This window comes from Mustela putorius, unplaced genomic scaffold (genome assembly GCF_011764305.1).
Source record: "Mustela putorius furo isolate JIRA1106 unplaced genomic scaffold, ASM1176430v1.1 tig00000095_pilon_pilon_pilon, whole genome shotgun sequence".
Lineage (NCBI taxonomy): Eukaryota > Metazoa > Chordata > Mammalia > Carnivora > Mustelidae > Mustela > Mustela putorius.
Window position 1 is genome coordinate 20471923 of NW_025421280.1, and position 24286 is coordinate 20496208.

The following is a 24286-nucleotide window of genomic DNA, read 5'->3' on the forward strand; positions in this document are numbered from 1 at the left end:
GTCCTCACACCCCTTACGGAAATCAGAAGCCAAACCAGGCCTCATAACGTGAACTCTTACTGGGGCCAGGCCCCTGTTCTTGGAGAGCCCTCTTCCTGGAGGGTTCCAGCCACCGCGCCGGGCTCTGAAACAGCCCCTGCCGCTGACATCGGGGAGGCTGTTCCCTTCTGGCCTCTGTTTCTCCTCGGGTCAGGGGAGTGGTCGCCTCTGGCCGGGTTCCGGCGAGGGGTTGGGTCCTCTGTCCCGCGCCGACTTCCTGGAGCTGCTCACTTGCACCGCGGAAGCGGGCCGAGCCCTTAAACTTCGGTGCCAGAGGGGAGCGAAAGACCGGGGTTTCGAGGGGCCTGCGCGGGAACGAGGTGCGCCGCCTCCCACTCTGGGCTTCCAGCCCAGCTTACCCGCACCTCGGTTATTTACCCAGCCTCTTTCTTTTCAGTCACAACCTCACCGGGCCTTACACACCTCCGTAACTTATGAGACGCTAAAGTTTGTAGCCACCGCTGCGAGGGCGGCCTCCACGGGCAGGGGAGGAGTTAAAGTACGGTTCTTGCCTCAGTTCCCCACCCCCACCCCCCCGCTCGGGCTTCACTGCCTCGGGACGTGCCCTGCACCGGAGGCCGAAGCAGGGGCGACCCGGGATGGCAGACTTGTCCAAGGTCGCGTTCGGGCCCCTGGACCGGTCGGGGACCAGCTGCGGGCGAAACAAGATGCAAAGAGCGGCCTGGGCCGCGGGGGTCATGGAGGGGACGCCGGGGCCCCTGAGGTCGCGCCCAGGCGGACGGAGGTTCCAGGCCCTCACCGAGCGTGGGGCCGCCCCGTCGGGACGCCTCTCCTCCGGCCGGGCCCTCACCTCAGCGGCCGCCCGCCGCGGACGCTGATCCGCGAAGGCGGCTCCAGGCTAGGTCGCGGAGCCTGCGCGCGCCCGCCGCGCACGTTCGCTCCGCCCCCTCTCGCGGCGGGACGTGGCCGTGGCCGTGGGCGCGTGCGCGCGGGACCCGGAGGGCGGAGGACTGCCCCGCCCGGTCTCCATGGCAACGAGCGGCGCCCAAGTGACTCCCAGCCACACGCACACCCCCAGCCGTCAGGGGCGGAGCCCACTGAGCACCTTCCTGCCTCTCACAAACTTACCCGGTCCCAGCAGTGGGAGGCGGAGGCAAGTCAACTTGGTCGCCCACAGCGGAAAGCCAGGCTGGGTTCCAAGGAAGCCCTCGCCGGAGTGGAGCGTTTGAAGAGGCTTGGGAAGTTCAGCGCAGCAGTATCAGCCCCTGGCATGTATCTGTACCACCCTTCGTCTTGCCACTTTCTCTCACTGAAGCTTCTTCCCCAGAGACCTGGGAACTCAGCAAGGCAGGGCCACTTGTCCCCCTTTTACAACTGAGAAAACCGACGCCCAACTTGGACTCAGGGAAGAAGCGAATGGATGGATCCAACCTTTGGAACAGCGCAAATGCCGGTCACGTCTCCAACACTCCACCCCACCCCCAACCAGAGCACAGGAGGAGTGGTCATTCATCCACCCAACATTTACTAATCCCTGCAAGGATAGTTCTAGAGGCTGGGGATACTGAGTAAACAAAACCAAAGCCTCGTCCTCTTGGAGCTCACCAAGAATCGCCCCCCTCCAGGCTCATGGGTGAGACTGGACTGCCCATCTAGCTTAAGGTATATTAGGAAACTTTCCCGTCAAGTGTAAGCCCCTTGAACATAGGTTGAATCTTCAGCTCATATTTCTGAGGACCTACAAAGTACTCTTCCAGAGCCCTAAGGATCTAACTTTGCCCTCCTGAGAGGCCCCGGGGACAGCTGTGCTCCTGAGTTTGGCTGCAAGACCAGCTAGGCCAAGAGCTACCTTGGTGCTCCTGACAGAGAGGACATGTATTTAGAAGGGGAATCGTCTTAGCGTGGACTCCACTACTGCATTAGCAAAGTGCAGATGGGGCACACAGAGGCGCTCGTAATCCTGGCTTCCTTTCCCACTACTTCACACAGTTCCTTCCACAGGCAGGAAATGATGACCCTCATCCATTGGGCCAAGCCTGTCCTCAGCTCTCTGGGCAAACACTGGCAGAAACTCACAGGAACTCAGGGCTGGGTTGGCAGGGTCGTGGCAGTTCTTCTGCTTATGAATATCAAATACATGATCAGACCCTTCAGGTGCTCCAGGCAAGTGGGCTATATATATACTTGGAAACATTTCCTATGAGATAAGGGCCAGTTCGTGGTTCAGAGACCAGACAGCTTCTGCCCACAGTGTTTGGCTGGTCCTTTTTCCTGTTTCTCAGAATCTGAGGAGTTTCTCCCAGGAAACCACTTCCTTCAGGCTGGTTGGGAATTCCAGAGGCCTGCATCAGAATTCAGGGGGTGCCTTAGTAGCTTCACCACCTCTGCTGTGGAGAGTCTGCCTATGACTGAGGCGGCTGGCCATAAGCCACCCTTCCCAACCCTTGGCAGGGATCTCTGCAAGACCTCTGCTAGCCACCAGGAGGCAGCAGCCAAAACAAGGTGCCAAAAGAGGTGTTCCTCATCCCTCTTGAATTTAGTAAGACCTGTTCTGCCATCTGCCCAACACGCAGTGCACTCCCAGCCCCCAAGAGCATATATTCTCTTATGAGCCCAGACTTGGCCTTAGTCTCCTCCTTTTTTCTGTCCAAGAAACCCCCAGAGCCTCTTTAATTCTCGCTCAGTAAACTTCCAGAGACTGATTCCCTAGGGCTCCTTGCCTTACAGGGACCAAACTCGGAAAGACAAAGTGTAGACTACCCCCACCTTCCCTTCCTCCTCATATTCCAAAGCCTGGATAGTTCTCTGTGAGGCTGTGGTTAGACCCACTAACTCAGATGACAAAGGGTGGAGGACTATGCATTGTAAGATGGTCTGCAGATCCTGCTACCAGCCATCTCCCACCTGCTGAAAGGCACTGATGCTGCACCCAATCCCCAGTCTGGTTAGGGGTGCCCCAGCAGAACTTGCCATGATTATGGACCATCTAGCCTCAGGCCACTCTGAGTCTGTTTCACTGTTTCCTCTAGAGCCTGGAAATGCGGTCTTCTTCAGGTGAGCAAAGGCAGAAAAAGCCTAGCGAACACCACCGCAACAAAGCCTGTCAGCAGTTTACCCTCTATTCCTCCCTCCCTAACCCCACCCTACCCACCCTGTGTCATCTCAATGCCCACTATACTCTAAGTTATATCCTTTTCACCACCCAGCTGAACAGTTGTTCAGACAATTCCTTGATCAAAAAACACTGCCTTCTTGAGTTTAAATTTTATTTTACAAAAAGAGAAATAAAGAAAACTGATAGGCAGTTATACTGACTTACAATTGTTCTGTTTGCTTTTTTAAAAAAGTGACATGAAACACAAGTAAAAATAAATACGTCATAGAAACAGCCAGTTGCCCAGTCTCTGGGGCAGGAGCACCTGCCCTGTTGAGAGAGGAGGGAAGCCCATGATCACACCAGCAGCTGGAGCACCCAGCCACAGATGCTCCTCAAAGCCAGGCGCAGCAGGTCCCGGGCCTCAGGGGGCATCCTGAGGAAAGAAGACGGAAAACCAAAGCCAGGTGCCAGGTCCCTGGGGCCATTTCATATCCCCCCACTCCTCCCGGCAGCAGTGTGGCCTTTAGTGGTTATCCATTGCGACCCCCTCAACCCACCTGGACCCTCTTCCCCTGACCCTTCTGGAGAGGGTACAGGAAAAAAAATCAGTCTTGGGCAGGCTGAGGGGATTTTTTCCCGTGAGTCCCCAGCCCACCCTGAGTAACACAACCAGATAACAGTTTACACCCGTGTGCATGAGTGCACACTCTATCTTGCATGTGCAGACGCACACACACACATGCACACACACACACAAGTGCACACACACCTGGGCTGAGCTCTCTTCCAGAGGAGGGTCCTGGGTCAGGTCACAGTATGAGGTCCCCTCTTCTGAATATCATCCCAGTAGTGGTAACAGAGTACCCAAATCTCCTCCAGCCCTCTGCACTAGACTCTGCAGCCTACCTGGCTACCTCTTCCCAATGCAATAGATGACTATATCCAACCAACCTGTGAGAGGAAAGGGGCAGACTCAGGTCCCTGAAAAATGAAGAAGTTGGACACTGCCTGCTTGGGAAGTTCATCGTTAAGACTTGGGTATTCATAAAAGGCCTAGGGCCAAGCTAGTGGCACAAAAGAGACATGAAGGGGTCACATCGGAACACAAAGGGCAGAAGAGTCAATAGAAGGGGACAGAGTCTGCAGGTGACTGACAGCGCAGCATTCTCAGGTCTCGAGGTGCAGATTTCCTGGGTAGAAGTCAGAGGAGGGTCAGAAAGTCTGCTGGGGGGGGGGGGTCCGTTGAGGGGCAGAGCTCTTCTTTCAGAGGCGGCTTACTGTGGGGAAAATGACTTAGCTGGGTGCACAGGCCATGGCTCAGAAGGGAGACCAGTTTTCTGAGGAATCACAGGAAATTGGGAAGTGGGAGAAAGGGGGTCATGGCCAGGAACACTAGGAATAAGGAATGTAAACCCCCCTCCCCCCACCAGACATTCCCCATGGGATGAGGACTCAGATCCAAAGCAATGCCAGTATTGAACCGACTGAGACAGAGGGCCTTGCTCTGTTGACAGCTTTGGGAGCGACAGTCTCACCCAGACTGCTAAAGTATGGTTGAGTGTTTCAACCTATCAGCAAAACTTTTACCCCAGCAATTTGCTTAACACACTGGAGAAGGGAATTTCATATTTAGTTGTGAATCACAAGTATACAGAGAGATACCACACACTAATTCCTAGGGAAGAGAGTTCCAAGGACCAAAAAGAGATGCTCAAGAAGCACAACTTGAAGGGGGTGAGGATTTGGTAGATATCCAATGATCTGATCCAACATGGTTCACTTACTTTCTTACTGAAATGGCTACTTTGTCTCTGGCTCAATTTTTACCCACAACAATACTAAGAAAAAGAAACCGAGTATCATTACAAATGGTAATCCTGAATCATTATGCAGTACTATATTCCCTAGCATGAGGATTTAGGCTAAACCAGATGGGTGGGGCTTGAGAGCCCCTTGAAAACATCCTATGGAAGACAATGGTGAGGGAAAATGCTGAGAGGCCTAATCTGCTGATCCCTCCTCTTACCCCTCCCCCCCATATACCACCCTTCCCTCACTCAGGCCTGGATGGTAGGTGGAAGCCACCATCAAGTGTTTCTGCTCAAAGAGGCTGTAAAACATGGTTCTAAGGCTCTGAGACATTTCCTGCTTCCCTCACACACATATTTAGTGTGCATGCACACTTGCCTACCACCAAACATAGAGAGATAGCAGATTAAAAAACAAAAACCTACAGCATGAAACTAGTAGCATTTCAAGTTCCCATGATCCCACCCCATACCCCCTATACAATATAAGCTGCACATATTAAAGAAAGCCTTCTCTAGCCAACTCAGCCTCCCAAAACTATTGCCTCTTCTGACCTGAAGCAAGACCCAGCCCCTGGAATCAGTGAGTAGAGAACACGTATATACTGCCTCTCAGAATACCCATTCACTTCCTGGTACTTTCAAAGGCCCATCCTTCCAGTAACTGGTTTCAATCCCTTGCTGACAGTTTCCAGATTCTCAGCGCCTACTGCTAGGACTTCTTTAGAGGTGAACACAGACATACTCCTCCATCCCTACCACACACACACACACACACACACACACACACAGTCTCTGGGATCCTAGTATACCAGGGCCTTAGAGGCTATCATTTGTAGCCCAGGTTGTGAGTGTGCTCTGCAAATCAGAGATCCAGGCTAGCTCTCTCCTACTGCACCAGTCTCAAACCTGAGAGCTCACTCCAACTGAGTCCCTTCAGCATCCATTCTTGGGATGCATCGGGAAGAAAAAGCACTGGTTGGAACTGCTATTTTAAAATTATTAAAATAATTTGCATAGCTAAATTGTAGATCTAAGGCTTCTATGAGTAGGAGAGTTAAGTGTCTGATAGGGTACCTATGAAAACAGAGAGTGAAAGCTCCATAAGTTCCACTTTTGGTGCAAGCAGACAGCACACAAACGCGCGCGTGCGCACGCGCGTGCACACACACACACACACACAAACACACGCATGCAGCCCCATCAGCCATCTCTTTGTCTCTTCTCTGAGGACAATACCTCAGAATGTGCTAAAGCCCTCCAACAATGGACACGGGCTGGTCAGAAGGGTTGCAGAAGCAGCTACTATGAGGGACCTGGCTAAGTTGCCCCCGAGGTTGGTAAGAGGCAGGTGCAGCAGCTGCTCAGTGAGGAAGGACCCATGAATAGGTGGCAAAACTCTAAAGCCAGACAGGTTTGTTCATCATAAAGAACTGCCTAGCAAAGTCTTGGTGACAGGAGGGAAAAAAGAGTCAATAGGAAGACAGCCAGTGTTTATGCTTAAAGACTAGATGCCCCCTCCCCTGCCACTGGCAACAAGAAAGAGGAGACCCAGAACGACTGATGTATTTTTTCAGACAAAAGTCAGACTTAAGGCTCCTACAGAGGAAGGTCTGCCCCGTGTTCCTTCTAAGAGGACAGAGATAACAGACACCCATCCCATAATGATCATCTGATAGGCTGGGGAGGCCAAAACATTTCCCAGCAAGAAATCAATAGTCTATTCTTCCAACCCAGCAGTCACCTACGTATGCACAGCTTCACTATTCAGTACAGAGGGCCTGCCTCTAAGGTCATCCCAGGAGGACACAGCGCCAAATCTGGGGTCACTGACTTCCCAGTAGCAAACTCCATGATCCCAAGTTTCAATCTCTGTGGAATGAGTCTCACCCCCCACTAACTATCCAGTCACAAGATTCTCTCATCTTCCTGAGAGGCCGTTTCCCGAAAACATAGTCATTTAGTGTAAACTTTGGTCAAGCCTAACTCTCTTTCCTTGGTCAATTCACCATCTACCTGGGATTTACTTACCCCTATGGGGTCTGGGGGATCTTAACACTGCCCTTCCTAGCTCCTACCGTGCCCAAATCCACCCCCCCCCCAAAAACAAGACACATGGAAAGTCCAAATAATAAATAATTGCCCATAAAAAATAAATTAACATGGAGCTTTCTAGCAGGGAAGCAAAGGAAAGGCAAGGCCACAAGGACAGGCAGGTGGGGGCTCAGTTCCATCCTTGTGAAGGTCTATTCTGGTCACACTCCATGGCTTCTTGCTCACACACCGCAGTATGCCCATCCCAGCCTCTGCACACAAATCTCACACCCTGTGAAGGGAGATCTGCTCAGAGACAACCACTGGGGAAAGACACAGAGATTGGTAATGCCCATTTTCTCTCCTAATTTCCCCCAAATTCCAAAATAGATGTGGCTATAAAGACCAGGGACTTGGATTAGCTGGGCCTTCTCCTCACCCAACTAGAAGGAAACTTAAGCGTTCCATGGCTCTTCTCCTGGGCTCAACACGATGTTCATACTAATAGTTGCCATGAACCACCACACACCAATTTCCATTTAAAAAATGATAAATTCATTTTTTAGTTTCCCCCTTCGTCTCTCCCACCCTCCCCTCCCACCGCCACCCCTGCTCTGTTACATACACATATAGACATAAACACATACACACACGCGCACACAAACATACATACCTGGTTTGCTTCTTTCCTGTCCCTAAAAGGACTCCATTTCACATGAAATCTCAATCTGCTCTCCCTGCCCACCCTCCTTCACTTAATCCTTCTTCCCTCCCCTCCCCTCTCTAGGCCAAGCTAAGTCACCCAGTAAGGCAGCTCTCTTGGGAGAGAATGTTCCCAAAGACAGAAATGGGATGTGAGCTTCTACACTCAGATGGCAGGCAAGCAAGCAAGCACACAGCATAAGCAAGGCAGGTAGGAAGAGAGGCAGGCTGCCCTGCCCCTCCATTCCTGTTTTGGGTCCCTGATTTCCTGCTATTGCTGCTCTGTTGGCTTTTTTTTTTTCTTCTCCTCTTTTGTTAAATAGCAACAGAGCCCTGCCATTGTGGTCAACCACCTTTCTTTGTCCTCTTCCTTTTCCCTCCTGCCAAGTGCCCTATTCTCAGAAAGCCCAGATTGCTGCCTTTCAGCTTGGTGGGCAACCTGCCGGGGACCCCAAGTGAGGTGGAGAGGGGCTCCCCAGCTATTTCCCAGTGACCTCTATCACATCATCGTCCTTATCCTCATCATCATTGGAGCTGAACCCCACCTCAGCAACCTCGTGAGAGTCAAATGGAGGCACCTGGGACCGGAGGAGGCCGCCAGCTGGGTAGCCTGCATGTGGGGACATGTAGCCTGGGTAGACAGACATGCCCCGTGAAAGGTTGCTGGGTAAGACAGGGGAAGGAAAAGGCGCGAACATCCTCGGCTCGGACAGGAGTGGCTGTGAGAATGGGAGTGAGTAGCTGGGTAGTATCCCTGGAACAGAGGGGTTGAGCATGAAGGTGGGGTTGCTGGCAGTGACTGAGGTAGCCGTGGAAGAGGAACTGACAGGGCCTGCTGGCACCAGAGGGTCAGTAGTCACTGGAAACACCAGGCGGGCATCTGCCAGCAAGTTGGACAGCTGGTAGTAGGAGGGGGTACTGCCCATAAACAAGGAGTTCTCCCCAGCCTGGGAGGTGAAGGGAGCGGTGAGGTTATGATTTAAGGAGACGGGTGGCATGGCAAACCCGCCAGAAACTGGATACCCGTGTTCATACGGCTGCACGGGGGCTGGCAGGTGGCCCTTCCTGGACCGCCGGCGGGCTGACTCCTGGGCAGCAGGTGGTGTGGCCAACTTCCGCTTATGGCCCCGTAAGTCCAACACCGGGTTCCTGTCACCACAGGGCTGGCCGGTCACTAAGAGGGAACTATTGAGGCAATGACCCCCATGTCGAGGCTCAGTCCCGAGAGCTGTCCCAGGAACAGCACTGCTGTCCACAAGTTGGGCCGGGGGGCCAGGCAGGGCAGCGTTGGAGCTTGGGGAGCTCTGTTGGGATTCCCTCGCGGCAGCCACATCTGCATACTGCTGGAGCTCACTGATGATCTCTGGGCTGTCTGGAGAGACGGGCCTGGCCAGCCCCTCAGGGTCGGGGGCTTTGGGTGATGAGGCACTGTGTCTGCCATTGCTTGTGGATTCGAGAGAAGGCCCCTGGGAACCTGGGGAGTAAAATGTAGGTAACTGAGAATCAGAATGGCCAGGGAGATAAGGAGGGTATAGGAAAGATTCCATTAAAAAAAAAAAAATCAAAACAAACAAAAAATCTTGTCCTGTGATTCCCCAAATTCAAAGAATCTGATGTCCGAACAACATCCTCCAGTCAACTTTTCCCAGTCACAAAGAAAGAAATCCTTTGATCTAGGAAATAAGATGTGTAACTCTGCACCCCAGTTACCCAATCTGTGAAACTCAACCAAGGTGAATCCTAGGAGATAACGAATATCAAATGCTAATAGGTCATTCTTATAATGAGCTGGACTCCTTCTGAGAAGGGACAGAGACAACCAGTGACCAGGATGGGAGAAAAAAGGAAAATTAAGTTTAAACAGCAGTCCACCCTAGTTTAAAAACAAAACCAAATCCACAGCCCTGGAAGACGACTGGGACAAGCTGCGATATGGCCTGGATACTAGGTAGTACTTTTAGTGTGATAATGGTGTAAACTTTTGTTTTAGTGTGATAATGATATTTTGGCTAGGAAGAGAATGTCCTTACTCTTAGGAGATGTGTGCTGAAGTACTTAAAGGTAAAATGACATGACATCTTCAACTTTCAAATAGTTCCAGTAAGAGGAAGGGAGAGACAGAAGAAAGTTTATGAGAACAGTGACAATCACTGGATCTAGATGTGGGGTACATAGGTGCTGCTCTTTCAACTTGTCTGTAGGTGTGGAAATTGCTGTAATAAAAGTCAGAAACAAGAGCAGGGTAGTGCTCATATGACAGGATAGATGAGAGCCACTCCTGTAGAAGGGAACCTGGTTGGACCTCCTTACGTTGTTAATATGCCACACACACACTCTTTGACCTGCTCCCTCTCTCTTAAGTAAATAAATAAATCTAAAAAAATATATATAGAGAAAAGTTATGTATATATATTTAACACAGAGACTCAGATACACACAGGTGTGCACACACATTCCTCTATGTGTGTGATGTATCTCTGAAAAAAAGCAAATGAGAGCAGCACTGCCAGAAAGGAGCACTAGATGACTGGGGGTTTTGGAGGCAGAGAGATAACATGCCTTTCACTTTACTCCTCTTATGCCTTTTGAATTGTGAACCATGTACACATTATTCAAAAAATAAAGTAATTACAGGGGCACATGGGTGGCTCAGTGGATTAAAGCCTCTGCCTTCAGCTCTGGTCATGTTCTCAGGGTCCTGGAATCGAGCCCCACATTGGGCTCTCTGCTCATTGGGGAGCCTGCTTCCCCCACTCTCTCTGCCTGACTCTCTGCCCACTTGTGATCTCAGTCTGTCAAATACATAAATAAAATCTTAAAAAACATAAAAATAAAGTAATTACAAACAAAAATAAAGTAATTACAAACCAAACCAAACCAAACCAAACAAAAAGTGCTGTGCAGGTCAACAGAAAGTAGAAGCCACTGTACCTGAGGCAGCCATCCGACCATCTTCCGGGACCTTCGGTTTGCCTGTTGCCCGGACAGCAAAGATCCGCCCGTCACTGGTGCGGATGTACGTCCCTAGAAGAAATAGGAGGAAGACTGCTAGGAGCCAACATGCAATCAACCAACTCTGGGAAAGTCCAGAGCTAGGCACCATGGGCTGGGAAAAAGCTATAAAATTAGGTCTCACACCCTCTCTCAAGAACCCTGAAATGATAAGTGGAGTGGCTGAGCTGTGGCCCCAATATTATTCATTCATTCCACAAACACGGCACAACTACCATGTATGAGGCATTGTCCTAGACGCTGAAGAACACAAGACAGAAAAGGGCCCTGTCTCATGGAGCTCAGCCTCTGGAGGGAACAGACAGAAAATGATGCCAGAAAATACCATGAAAGGTTAATGACATGGAGGAAATAAAGGGGTAGCTAGCACAGACAGCAGTTGGCTGCCTTGGTTTTGGGCGAAGTACTCTCTTGATCTGAGGGGTCTTCCTCTTGATCTGAGGGGAAAGAGCCTCATTGCCTCAACACCCTCTTCTCCCTTGGTAGGAATAACTCAAGAAAAGCCTTCTATTCCCACAGGATACTAAACTACCTTCTCCATCTTTTGATCAATCTCCTGGAAGGTCAGGGCTGCCTCCAGGTCAGAAGTCAACAAACATTTTCTTAAAGGCCAATTAGTAAATATTTTTGCCTTGTGGGCCAAAGTGTTACAACCACTCAACTCTGTTACTATAATGAAAATGGGGGGGCAGCTGTGCTCGAAAGATCTTTATTTATGGACATTGAAATGTTAATTTCATATAATTTTCAGGTTCTACAAAATATTATTATTATTATTATTATTATTTTTAACCAATTAAAAATGTATAACCCATGCTTAGCTCACAGGTAGAGAAACAGGAAGCAGGCAGGATTTGGACCATGGGCCATAGTTTGCTGACCCATGCTCTAGGCTAGGAAGAGCCTAGTAAGGGGGCTGGGTATAATCTTCTCTGTGTGTCATGTGCTTCATGGCATCTTTTCCCAGAGCCTGAATGTACCTTTGACCCAAAAGAGGCTAGGGTGAAAGCTCCTTGCTGAATAAAGAACCTCAGGGAGCCTCATACAGTAAAGGATGATATGAATGATAGGCTCAGATTACATCCTGACAATTACAGATGACAATTACATCTGGACCAGATGGTCCATAATTCTCATTCCAGCAATCTCATCTCCCTCTGTAAGGAGGCCAGAGGCAGCAGGCTTTTTAAATTACTACACTCAAGGGCCACCTGGTTGGTACAGTTGGTTAAGCATCCAACTCTTGGTTTTGGCTCAGGTCGTGATCTCAGGGTCATGGGATTGAGCCCTGCACTGGGCTCCACAGTCAGCAGGCAGTCTGCTTAGGACTCTACCCATATCCCTCTGCTCCTCCCCTACCCCTCTCTAAAATAAATAAATAAATCTTAAACTACCACACTCAAAATATGTCTTGTAACACACATGTACTAATTCATCTTCCCAATGTACTTCCTAGTTGGGAGATCTCAACCCCACTCTGAGCAAGTGGGTAAGATGACACACTAACATACACATTAGTTTATAATCCATTCCACAGCTCCCTCCCTCCACTTCTGGTGTCCCTGTATGTAGTTCAAGTGCTAGAAATTAAGCTTTTGATGGTCAAGGTAATCTATCTCGAATAAACCAACCACCTGTATGACACAGCTACTAGCTGAACAACTAGATAAGGAACCAGGATGTCCCCATCCATGAAGTTCCCCTTTCAGAAATGCCAGAATAATCCAGAAAACTGAACCTCGAGTGACCCTGCTTTTCCCTTCCCATGCCCTAATTCCCACTCTTATGTTTTAAATTCACCAATAAAGAGTAAACCCACATACCTCTAACCACCCCAACTTCTGGACTCTAACATAGACCCAGGTCTTCTCACCCACAATCTCTCTTTACCCATGACCTCACTGTGTGGCCCTGGGGTGCTGTGTACCCTCTAGGATCTGTGATGAGTAATATTAACCCTGTTTTTTCAAAGTTCACTGATGGCTGCTATTGAGGTAACATCTTGCAATCATAGTAAGAACCACATGTGCCAGTCCAGCTATGACAGTGGCTCTGGCAAATGTCTGTGGAGGCTTGCCACAATTGCTAGGTGAGTGGTGAGGGACTTCTAGCTGATAGCACCACTATCAACAGGCTGAGAGTGACATAAAACATAGCATCTATCCAAACCCACCTCAAGATTCTCTATAAAGGGCGCCTGGGTGGCTCAGTGGGTTAAGCCGCTGCCTTTGGCTCAGGTCATGATCTCAGGGTCCTGGGATCGAGGCCCGCATCGGGCTCTCTGCTCAGCGGGGAGCCTGCTTCCCTCTCTCTCTCTCTCTGCCTGCCTCTCTGTCTACTTGTGATCTCTGTCAAATAAATAAAATCTTAAAAAAAAAAAAAAAGATTCTCTATAAAAACAATGGTAAAATATGGGAACACAGGGACCCCAACTCTCTCCTTTTAAGTCACTGACAAATATCTTTTGGGCCCACTACAACTCTGCTAAGCACCTAGAAATGTCTTCTTCTCATGCTTCTCCCACATGTGACACTTTTATAGGATAACTCCTATCCTTCCTCCAGCTCAAGCCATATGTGTATCTTCTGCTTCCCGGCCCCACACTGAACCAAAGGTAGAGGATGGGCATCTTAGTCAGGCTCTCACCTTTTGTCCCACGGATGATATGGATGCTCTCACCAGCATTAATTCTTGCCTGTACATCTGTGGAACTGTTGAGTCCAGGAATAACAATATCTAGTGAAGACAAAGACCTCAGATTTAGATGACCTGACTGAGAGGGAAAGAAGATGCAAAGTCCACATCCATGCCTGTTCCTCAGTGACTTCCCTAAAGCCTCTCAGGGGAGCGGAGATCTGAACCAAGGAGGACGAGGCAAGCAAGGCGTCTCTCACAGTTGTACGGCAAAGAATACTCGGAAAACAAGAAACTCTTTAGAAATCCAATTATCTTTCTGATCAATTTCCTCTGATTTAATTAAAAACTCACATAGTTTTAGTGTGGAGAAAGTTCTAGTTCACATGGTTATTTCTACGTTTGCTTATTTTCCTCCTCCCTAAGCTATCTGCATCCCTTTGCTCCACATCACTTTAGGCTCCCAAAGTAGCCTCATTCTCGTCGTTGCTGGCATTGCTTCACACCTAACTGAAGAGTAAAAAGTATGTTCAAGAATCAGCAGAGAAGTCGTCTCTCAAGAGGCTCTCTTTTTGTTTTTTTCCCATTTCACAATGATTTTACAATGGACACACATTATTTTCATATTCAAAAAACAAGATATTTTTATTAAAATTAATGTACTATGAATATTTCTAGATAATATGATGAAACAGCTCCAGAAAATGCTTTCCTTCCCAATTACCCTGAATCACAGAACCAATCGCAGAGATAGACAGGCTGCCAGTCTCCTACCACAGGCTCACCATGCTCAACCCATATCAAGCTCACCAACAAGGGAGCAAGTGACATTCAGGTCTCCTAGTTAAGTAGGGAGGTTGACAGTCATCCTTTATACACAGCTGACCCTATAGTCAGGCAGGACTCAACACACGCACACCTCTCTCAGACTAACCCTATGTCCCAGTGACATTTCCACAATCTCTGCCATGCTCAGAGTCTATCCCACACATCACATTTAAGAAAACCCAGTACTGTGTTATAATTCTTAAGATATTCCATTAGAATGCAAATTCCTCAAGATCAAGGACTATCTTCTCTGTTTTTACCCACAGTGCTAATGTAGTAAGGCCTAGAATACAAAAGGTGTTTATTAAACACTTCCTGAAAGAAAAAAGTAAAGGGACAGACAGCCCTGGAAGAGAACCTAGGAGTTCCCAACCTGTTGTGGTGACCACCTTCTGCACAAGGACCCCCGCACGCTGCAGGTAGTTGATCGGGAAGTTCATAGCTGGATTTGTACTGGAGGCAGAGCTTACACTGCCTCCCAGTGGGACATGCCGGGGCATCATGGGGATGGGGGTGGACTGCACAGGGCGAACACTGGCCACAGGCTTCTCATCACTCTTCAGTGTTGGCTGCCTGTGAGAAAAGAACACACATACCTAAGAGAATTTGGCAGAATGGCCCTTACTTACCTTTCTGCAAAGGCTGCAGAACTTCTCCAGATACCCCCATTCTGTAGCCTCACTCGCTCCTGAGAAGGATCAAAGAATCTGCAGAGTATGGCCAATTCAAAAGGAGACTAGGGGCAGGACCAAGACCAAATGGCAGCAAGGGATAAAGCCTCTCAGAATCTAATAAGAAAAAGATGTTGGTGGAATAATACCTTTTTAGAGATGTGAGGTGACATTTGCTCCTTTAGAATTTAGACTGTTTATGTACATTAGGAATTAGTCCTTGGAGGGAAGTTAGGAAGAGGTAAAGATGCAATAAGGGAGGAAAAGTTCTTCAAAGCACAGTGTATGCCAAGCTAAGACAAATGGATGGAATTTTCCCACTTTCCCAAGGGAAAGGGCCACGTGATGCCACACATTCAGGTGATCTTGAGGGAGCATCTGCCCAACTTCAACCATCTTTACTCTCTGGAACCTCAAGTTTCAATAAATAATGCAGACAGTTCTCTCTCTCTCTCTCCTTTCATGGGCTCCTGTGTCCAAAGTGCCCCTCTAAGTCATGACTACCACAAAAGCAGTGGCCACCAAAAAGCTGTTCACAGATCCAGGCATCTGAATAGTACACGGCCATGGCCAGCCTGAGCACTGGCTGTGCATGTCTTATGCCAGCGTGCCAAAATGCTACCCCATGGCCAGTGACGCACTCCTCACTCTCCACCTTCTTTTCAACTGGAAGTTGATACCTTGAGAAAGCTACTCCTGATTTAAGATTTTTTTGATATTAAGACCCGGTCTATAAGCTTTTTGAAGTTTTGTGCCTTTGGTCTTTAGTTTTGGGAGAGAACCTCCTTGAACTGGCATATTCTTCCTTACCTAACTCAAGAATGTTGCTCTGAAGTTGCTACAGGCACCTATGGCCCCTGTCTGAATTCCCACATTCCCAGACAGGCCACACAGCACAGCAAGTTTACCACATCTGGGTCCCAATTCCTCAATGTGCCCAGGGTGGCTTTGCAGGAGCTAGGGGCTCTGGTCCGATGTCAGTGGGACTCTTTCCAGGATCCAAAGTCAAATCAGGGTGAAAGTCAGGATAACAGGAACCTAGCCCAAGCCCCCTACTCTGGAGGAGCTGAAGCAAGGAAAATTGGGAAGGAAACCCTCCTCATATACACCCAGACAGGATGAGGAATCAGCAGGATCATAGTATGGCTCATCAAGCCCTGTGAGAGGCTAGTGCCTCCCACAGGGCCAGAGCTGGGCCAGAAAAGGAGCTGACATTGCCTCAAAAGACCAGCCCATTTGTCACATCTTCCCGCAACGTGGCGTTTCTCCCACTGGGTTCATGCTTTGTCCATTCCTGCTGTTACATGGGAAAGGCCAGAAAAGAGAATAAAAGGGGTGGAGTACAAGAAAGGAGAACATTCCCAGGCAACAGTATCCTAGAAAATGACACAGAAATAAAGTCGGAAGGTTTTCAAAGAGAGTAACATTTTCTGGAGAGCACCTTGTACATAAGCAGCAGCAAATTTACTCATCAAATATTGGAAGTCTTCCATAAAATTTACATGGTTTCAGTTCCTTTAGAATCTCATTTGTCGGGGCGCCTGGGTGGCTCAGTGGGTTAAGCCGCTGCCTTCGGCTCAGGTCATGATCTCAGGGTCCTGGGATCGAGTCCCACGTCGGGCTCTCTGCTCAGCAGGGAGCCTGCTTCCTTCTCTCACTCTCTATCTGCCTGCCTCTCTGCCTACTTGTGATCTCTGTCTGTCAAATAAATAAAATCTTAAAAAAAAAAAAAGAATCTCATTTGTCAAGTTTTTTTTTTTAAACATGGAATCTTCATAAGAATAAAAGTTTGAGGGCACCTGGGTGGCTCAGTCTGTTGAGCATCTGCCTTTGGCTCAGGTCATGATTCTAGGGTCCTGGGATCGAGCCCCACCATGGGGCTCCCTGCTTAGCCAGGAGCCTGATTCTTCCTCTCTCTCTGCCCCTCGCCCCCATTCATGCTCTTAACATACTCTGCTCACTCTCTAATAAATAAATAATCTTTTAAAAAAGAAAGAAAGAAAGAAAACAGTTTTAAATCTATTCCCCTCAAATAATATAATCATCTTTAATTCAAGATAATAAAAAAGTTTTTAAACAAACCGCTCAATCAAGTGGCTAATCTGGTAAGGCTTACGAGGTACTTTGTCTTGAAATGAAAAAAAAAAAAAAAATTAAACATAGATGGTGGTTTTTTAATTTCTTACAAAGAGCTTCTCTCTTCACTCAGCAACTGACTTCCAATGTGTTCATACTCTCAACAGTTCTAAAAGTTGTACTCAAGAAAAAGATTTTTTTCCTCAGGATCGAGGCACAACCACAAAATGAAATCCCATTAAGAGCAGGAGAATTTCTTGACTGCAATCCAAGACTCACAAAAGACCTGCCCTTCACCCTTGAACTTCACTGCTTAAGCAAGATCTATGACCAAAGCAGTATGGATATGAAGGCAGCTGTGTGGGAGGGTTGGGCCTCTGTGTCTTAGGAATCTGCACCTTCTCCAGGAGTCCAGAAAGACTCTTCTGAGTCACAAGGCCAGTGACTCACTCTTCCAGCCAGAGCCACTACTTAAAACACCAAGGCTGCCGAACTGCTTTGGCACCTCATCCAAGAGCAAAACCTGTCAGTTCACAACAGCCAATGAGCGAGTTGCAGGCTCTCCCTTTGTTTAAAAACAGAACCAGCCAAAAGGTTTGGGTCTGGCCCAGTAGCAGACCTTCCTCCCCTTTCAGGGACTCACCAGTTTCTCTGACTGAAAGCAGGGATGCTGGTCAGGCTCTGGTCACTGGCGGGGTAATACTGAGCATATGACGGGCGGGTGTAGGGGACGGATGTGCGCTTGTCTTCCTCATAGCTTTTCTTTGCTGCTTTTTTCTCAGCCTTGGTCAGCTTGTGATCCTTTCGGTTAAGGAGCAATGACTCATGCTCAAAAGGCTCCTAGGGACACAGGAGGATGTTGATTTAATTACCAGTCTTTGTGCCAACATGACTGATATATAATGAAGCTTCCTCTGACAACAACAAAGGGCTATCTCTAGCAATTGCCAACAGCCTGCTCACAGACACACAGGCAGGTTTACTGTCTCTTTGTCAAGAGTGTAATTCACAACTCTAACCCAGCCACACCTTTACAAAACCCAAGTCTGCCTTCTGTATCAAAAGGATGGGAGAGTTCAGAGAATTAACAGAATACATTTCTAGAATTTCACCCCTTCTTTCTGCTAGGAAAAACTCACACTGGCCAAATTACTCCACATGGCTGAGCTGAGCACTCCAAGGACAAGACTGGGGTGGGAATAGGTGGCTGGGGGACTACATGGGGTAAGGAGAAGAATCAGCTGAGTTCAAGTCCTCTGCATGAAAAAAAAAAAACCTCAGATGAAGGAAACAGGTCTGCCAGATAAGACTCCCTCCGGGTTCTTACCTTGGTGATGAGGTGAGGGTACTTCAGACAGGCAAGTTGCAGGACTGGTTCCTTGATCCCCTTTATGTTCAAGGATGCTTGGGGAGCTGGCTCCTTCTCAACAAAGTGCAGCAGGTTCTCCACCTCCTTCCGGGTAAAGTTCAGCATTGGATTAAGATCATCTACCACTCGATCTGGAAGGGAGAAGACACGGAGAAAGTTACTACATGGCGGAGAAGACCCTAAAAGCACAGCTACAAATACTGGGAGAGAAGAGAGGTTGTGGCTGGCTTAATTGTCACTAGTATCTAAACCATCTCAGGCCATCCCATATTTGAAAAGTCAAAGCCCAGGTCTTAGACCCTGGTCAAATGGAAATATCCGTAAGAAACCTACACACCTAGCTCAGTTCTTTTAATTACACCTGCCCTCAACAAGTTGAGGTCAGTCCACTCTTAAAGCAATTATTTAAACTGCAATGGGATGGGAGGAACCACTGACTTTCTGTGATTCAAAAACTACCTGTGTTCCCACAACCTGCCCCTCTCCTCCCACCACTGATACAATAGGATAGTATCAGAACTCCTGGGCGGCTCAGTTGGTTAAGTGTCTGTCTTCAACTCAGGTCATGATCCCAGGGTCCTGGGATCAAGTTCCACATTAGGTTCCTTGCTCAGTAGGGAGACTGCTTCTCCCTCTGCCTGCCACTCTCCCTGCTTATGCTCTCTCCTTCTCTCTCTCTGATAAATAAATAAAATCTTTTAAAAAATAATTTAAAAAATAAGGATAGTATTGAGCCTAAAAGATGCCCCACCTGACATGCCCTGCTTGGAAATCTGACGGTCATAGATCTTCTTTTCAAGGGTGAAATCAGCCACAAGGCGATAAATGTGACAGGGCTTTTTCTGGCCATAACGGTATACCCGACATACTGCCTGGGCATCATGGCAAGGGTTCCAGGAAGCATCAAATACCACCACTCGGTTGGCACCAATCAGATTCACACCTAAGCACCCGGCCCTTTAAAACACAAGCCAACAATCACAGAACTTTTAGTTTTAAAGACAGTTTTTAAATTGGTTTCACTCTGTGATTCCTGCCCCAATATTATCTCCTTTGTCCTAAGCACAACATAATGGAAGATTCTACTGTCCTGCTGATGAATAGTACATTCTTTAAGCACTGAACAATACGCCCTGAAAAATCCAACAAAGAAGTGTCTACCAGTTCAGAAAGAAAACCCACTCTCCACTACTCTGTAATGGTTGAGGCTTCTGCATCCTGGCCCCAGAATAATGTCACCTGAAGGGAGACGCCTACAAGCAGATGTTTCTGGTATGTTTAGTCTACCAGCCTTGAAAAGTGACAGTTCATACCCATCAAGGGCATTGTGATGGCAGAATACAGCACAACCTTCAAGCTGCTTGGCATGAGAAAAAGAACGCCATCAGTCTTTTACAGTTACATTACACTGCCTCCCCCCTTTTTTTCACACTTTCCACTTTTTAAAGCACTTTCACATTAATCACATCATCCAAGACTCAGAACACTCCTGAAAGAAAAGCTAATTATGACCATTGTTAGTGAAGGTCTCAAAGAACTTCATGACACTATCATAATTACCCTACTAACACAACTTCCTTTTGGGTCTCCTCCCTGACCTCAAAAACAAGTCACATACCTGAGCAGATCTCTTCTGACAGAACTTGGATGAACCTTTGGGTATCTGCCTATGTGGCCAACTACCCTGAACACAATCCTCTGATCTCCCCTCTTAGGATCCACTCACCTTGTAGACAGAAGGAACAACCAGGTGGTGAGGTTGCTGGGATCATTGAACTGATTAATGAGCCGCTCCCTCTCAAAGGCAGGGGTGCTACCATCTAGCCCTAGGAGAGAAGGAAAACCACAAAAAATGGACAGATGAGGGCAGGGGTACATAGCAAAATCATTGGGCAAATGTGTTTTAAAAACAAAAGAAAGAAATAGACTCAATACTCAGATTCCACTCCCTTGGACATTCTATGGGTCTACCATGAGACCCAGATTCTTAAAATTTAAAAATATGCCCATGTGCAACAGGATTATAAACTATGTTGTTCCCTTTAGTATCTTAGGTCAATTCTAAGGCCAAGGTTCATAGACTTCAGGGTGCATAAGAATCACCCTAAATAGGGAAGCTTGGTAAACACTGGCTCAGGGTGACCTCTCTGCCTCAGTCCTATAAATCCTGGTGAGTGCCGAAGGACCAAGAGTTCTGTTTTGATATGGATGCTATCCCTCCATCAGGAATTTGCATTGTTACAAGCTCTTAAGATTAAGAACTTGCTCTAAGGAGACATTAAAAGGAATAGATCTGGAGCAGTGGGATGGGGTATATGGTTGAAAAGACGGAAGCTCAAAGAAAGAAGAAAAAGTAACCTTCAGTTAAGAAGCAGCATGAATAAGAGAGGAGGAGGCTACACTTGTCAGGGAAAAGAGAGAAATGGGCGAAGCTAAGGAGATGGAACATGGAGAACTGGACTGCTACTGTTTAGGAAGTCTTAGTTTAATTGCTTGGTACTAGAAGCTCTTCAAATGGCACCTAACCTACCTTCCCAACCCGAGTTCCCAAAATTTCCGAGCACTGCTCAGCATATCAACTCACTAAGCAAGCCTACAGTCATCACAAGGTTGTGGGTTAGACCCTGTGCTGGGGGGGGTCTTCCTACCAACCCCTGCCCCTCTGTTCTCTAAATACTACCATTAGGCCAGTGCTTCCCAACAAGGGTGATTTCCTTGCCCTCCCACCCCACAGGGGAGATCTGGCAATGTGAAGAGAGGTCTTTGGTTGGTATCACTAGGTGTTATCACTAGAAGCAACTGCCACCTAATGAGTAGAGACCAGGGACGCTGCTAAACATCCTACAGTGAGTGCACAGGACAGCCCCCTGACAAAAAGGAATTATCTGGCCCAAATGTCAATATCTGGACAGTAAGTACCTGAGGTTAGTATTTCTCAACTTTTGTTTTTCATTATTGTCCCCTTAAAGAGCCTTTTTATACATTCTTTCCCCAATGAACGTGTCCCTTACGAAATTTTAAATACCACAGATACACTCTATATATTTACTGCATGCCTATTTGTGCTCTATACTTTGGAAAGTTAAAAAAAAAATTTTGTTCCCTCAGAACTAATTTTCATCTCTTTAGGGGCACCATCTCCACTATAGAGAATGTGTGATCTGAGCTAACTTATACTCACTCTGCTCCTTCTTCCTAGAATGACCTTTGGGCTACACTAACTCAGATTCTCCCCATCTCTGCAAGTCTACTGCAAGTTTCACCTCCTCCAGGAAGCCTTCTCCAACCATCTTCTCCACAATGATTCCCTTCTCCTTAGAACCTTTTAGCTCTCAACCAGTGCTACTTTGTATTTGTCCTGGAACTGTCAGATGAAGACAAGGTTTATGCCTTCTACTTCTCAGCTCTCCCCCTATCTTGCCCAAGCTCTGCAGCCCCTAGTACAGTGCCTCACACACAGCAGCTTGCTCTCAATATCTCCCTGCTCCTTGGCTACTTCAGCTACTCCTATGCATTTGATGGAGAAGAGAAGAGAAAATAAAAAGGTGGAGAATTAAAGAGAAACCTTAAGCAGACCCTGCCAAGATTCCAGCAACAAAGCAGCAATGAACTCACGGAAGTAGCTGACGTTTCGTACCCACTTCTGTACTCCTTGCCCATCAGCACCAGGTAGACAGGGCACTTCTCGTTTCCCTAGGAACTCTTCAATGAGAGCCAAGGTGGAAAGGCTCTGGCTGGAAGGGACAACATTTGGTTCAGAAGGCTCCCAGACCCAACGGAGTCTTGTTCCCCAATAGGCTTAAAATCATCTGCAGCCTTCAGACAGTGGGAGTTCCCAGAATCTGCACCCCATGAGAGGCAACCCCACAAAGAACCACCAAGGGTATTCTCCCTATCTCAGAATGGGAGCAGAGTCATCTACACACTTATTGTCACCAGCCCACTAAATCTGCTACCCTGTTACTTCCTCAGTTGGAAAATTCTGGGGTTTACCTCAGTGCATAGTAACAAATAACATCAACATTAAAAACTAACATAGCATGAATATACATTAGATCTAATTATAAGCCACAATCAATATTACCAGTCTTACTAAGGAAACAGAAATCACTTGGCTGCTTTCACATTATATAGAGAGGCAGTCTCCTCAGAAGTGATACTTGAAACCAGTGAAACACTAGACTCTCCCCCCACGTAGAATCACTGCTATCCTCTCAAAGTGTGTCACCCATGGAAACCCTCACTCTGCAAGGCTGCCAAGCCAGGCTGCTGCCATTCAGCTTTCATTGGAGTATAATCTAATCAGAACAACAACAAACAATCGACTTGATTTCTGTTTCCCTGAGGAGGCACGCCTTGACAGACATCAAAGTTCTGGCCAGACTGAGAATATGACTCTGGAACAGATCATTTTACTTATCTGACCTTATACACAAAGCATAAAAATACATATATACATACATAAACAAGTAAATAAGTAATTTTTTTTTTTTTTAAAGTAAGCTACATGCCAAATGTGGAGCTTAAACTCATGATCCTGAAAGTAAGAACTACATGCTCTACTGACTGAGTCAGCCAGGTGCCTCCACAAAAATTTTTAATTAAAAAAAATAAATCAAGGCTTGGGAAAGACCAAAGCAGATTAGACAAGAAATCAATGTTTTCTATAAAGGGCCAGAGAGTAAATATTTTTAGGCTTCTCAGACCACAGAGAGTCTGTCAAATCTTCTTCTTCTTCTTTTTAAAAACACTTTAAAAATGTAAAAACTAGGGGTGCTCAGTTGGTTTAATGTCTGACTCTTGATTTTGGCTCAGGTCATTATCTCAGGGTCATGAGATTGAGCCCCACATTGGGCTCCATGCTCAGTGGGGAGGCTGTCTGTCCCTCTCCCTCCCCCTCTGGCTGCCCCCACTCCCACCCAGCTTGCTTACACACACTATCTATCTAAAATAAATAAATAAAATCTTAAAAAATAAAAAAAAAAAAGTAAAAACTAGCTCTCAGGCAGGCCAAAGGCCAGATCTGACCTGGGACATAATTTGACCTCCAATGTCAGCCTAGTGTTTTAAATTGTTCTCTGCAGAGAAATCAAATTAGACAAAATAAACTCCAAGAAAGAGATGAAATTCAAGAAGGTCCTCATAAGCAGCACTGGGCTGTAGAAGCAGGAAGACAAAAAAGGTGAAGAGGAGCTGTGGTGATGGTCTCACTCTGTAGGGATTATATCACTCTACTATAGATATATGATGTCATAGAAGAATTTCTCTTCCTACCTGAACACAAGAATCTTGTCCCCAAGCTTCACACTTTCCTCAATCAGGTGGAAAAGCAGTACCATCTTGGGAGAGTTCTCTAAGACCCCAGTCTGGTAATTAGTCAAAAGGTCCTTGGCCTGCAAGAGAGAAATGAGGCAGCTTAGAGCACATCCATGCCAGAACATTAGAAATAAAATTCATTCCTCCCAAAGAAGAAGTGTGTGGACAACCTTTATAATTCCCTTCAGAGACCTTGGCAGAACAGTACATTGAGCAACCCCCACCCTTTCCCCACAGAGGATTCATACCATCCCTTCTCAGCAGTGGTTTATGAGCAGACGGATCTGCTTGACTCACCCATTCATACGTGACAATGTTGTTGCCTCGCTCCTGGAAAGGGTTGAAGCCAACCCCCTGTAGGAACTTGCTGTTCGTTGCCTCTCCCACTGAGGAGGCCAAGGTGCTATCCTCCCCCTTGCCTTTTGTTCCCTGTGATGAGCCGCGAGCACTAGTTCCCGCTGAGCCAAGCTCTTCCACATCTAGGTCCTGCTCATTGGCCAGACTCTCCTTCTGAAGGGCTTCATACAGCACATCCGGGTGATTCCAGATCTGAGGTTCAAGTTAAAGGAGAAGTGGCACAGGGCAGAGAACAATCTAAGGGTATTCCAAGAGTCTGGAAATGCACACTCGCTCAAATACACACCTCCCACAGCATACACTGTCACACCAAAAATCAAAGTATCTCCAACCCCCTCATAGCCAAAGAGCCTACACATTCATTTTAACTAACCAACCGTGA

The 24286-nt window shown here is 47.5% G+C and overlaps 2 protein-coding genes across 9 annotated transcripts in view; both read right to left on the reverse strand.

The window, feature by feature from the left end:
* The window catches only part of TEX264 (testis expressed 264, ER-phagy receptor), a 33476-nt gene extending 32486 nt beyond the window's left edge, over positions 1–990 (reverse strand). The window contains exon 1 of one of the 2 annotated variants that reach the window (XM_045079381.1): positions 851–990. The gene's annotated coding sequence lies outside the window, so the exon portion shown is untranslated. The remainder of the gene's footprint in view (positions 1–850) is intronic. The other variant, XM_013049751.2, reaches the window with a different exon arrangement.
* A 2262-nt stretch (positions 991–3252) lies between these two features.
* RAD54L2 (RAD54 like 2) overlaps positions 3253–24286 on the reverse strand; it is a 115958-nt gene continuing 94924 nt past the window's right edge. For all 7 annotated transcript variants that reach the window (XM_004780112.3, XM_004780113.3, XM_045079365.1 and 4 more), the window contains 11 exons: positions 23845–24096; positions 23506–23624; positions 21847–21965; positions 19958–20057; positions 18983–19188; positions 18190–18362; positions 17506–17702; positions 14489–14688; positions 13300–13389; positions 10573–10665; positions 3253–9115 (listed from right to left, as the gene is read on the reverse strand). In XM_004780112.3, coding sequence (XP_004780169.1) covers positions 8121–9115; positions 10573–10665; positions 13300–13389; positions 14489–14688; positions 17506–17702; positions 18190–18362; positions 18983–19188; positions 19958–20057; positions 21847–21965; positions 23506–23624; positions 23845–24096 — 2544 coding nt within the window. In that variant the 3' untranslated portion in view covers positions 3253–8120. The remainder of the gene's footprint in view (positions 9116–10572; positions 10666–13299; positions 13390–14488; positions 14689–17505; positions 17703–18189; positions 18363–18982; positions 19189–19957; positions 20058–21846; positions 21966–23505; positions 23625–23844; positions 24097–24286) is intronic.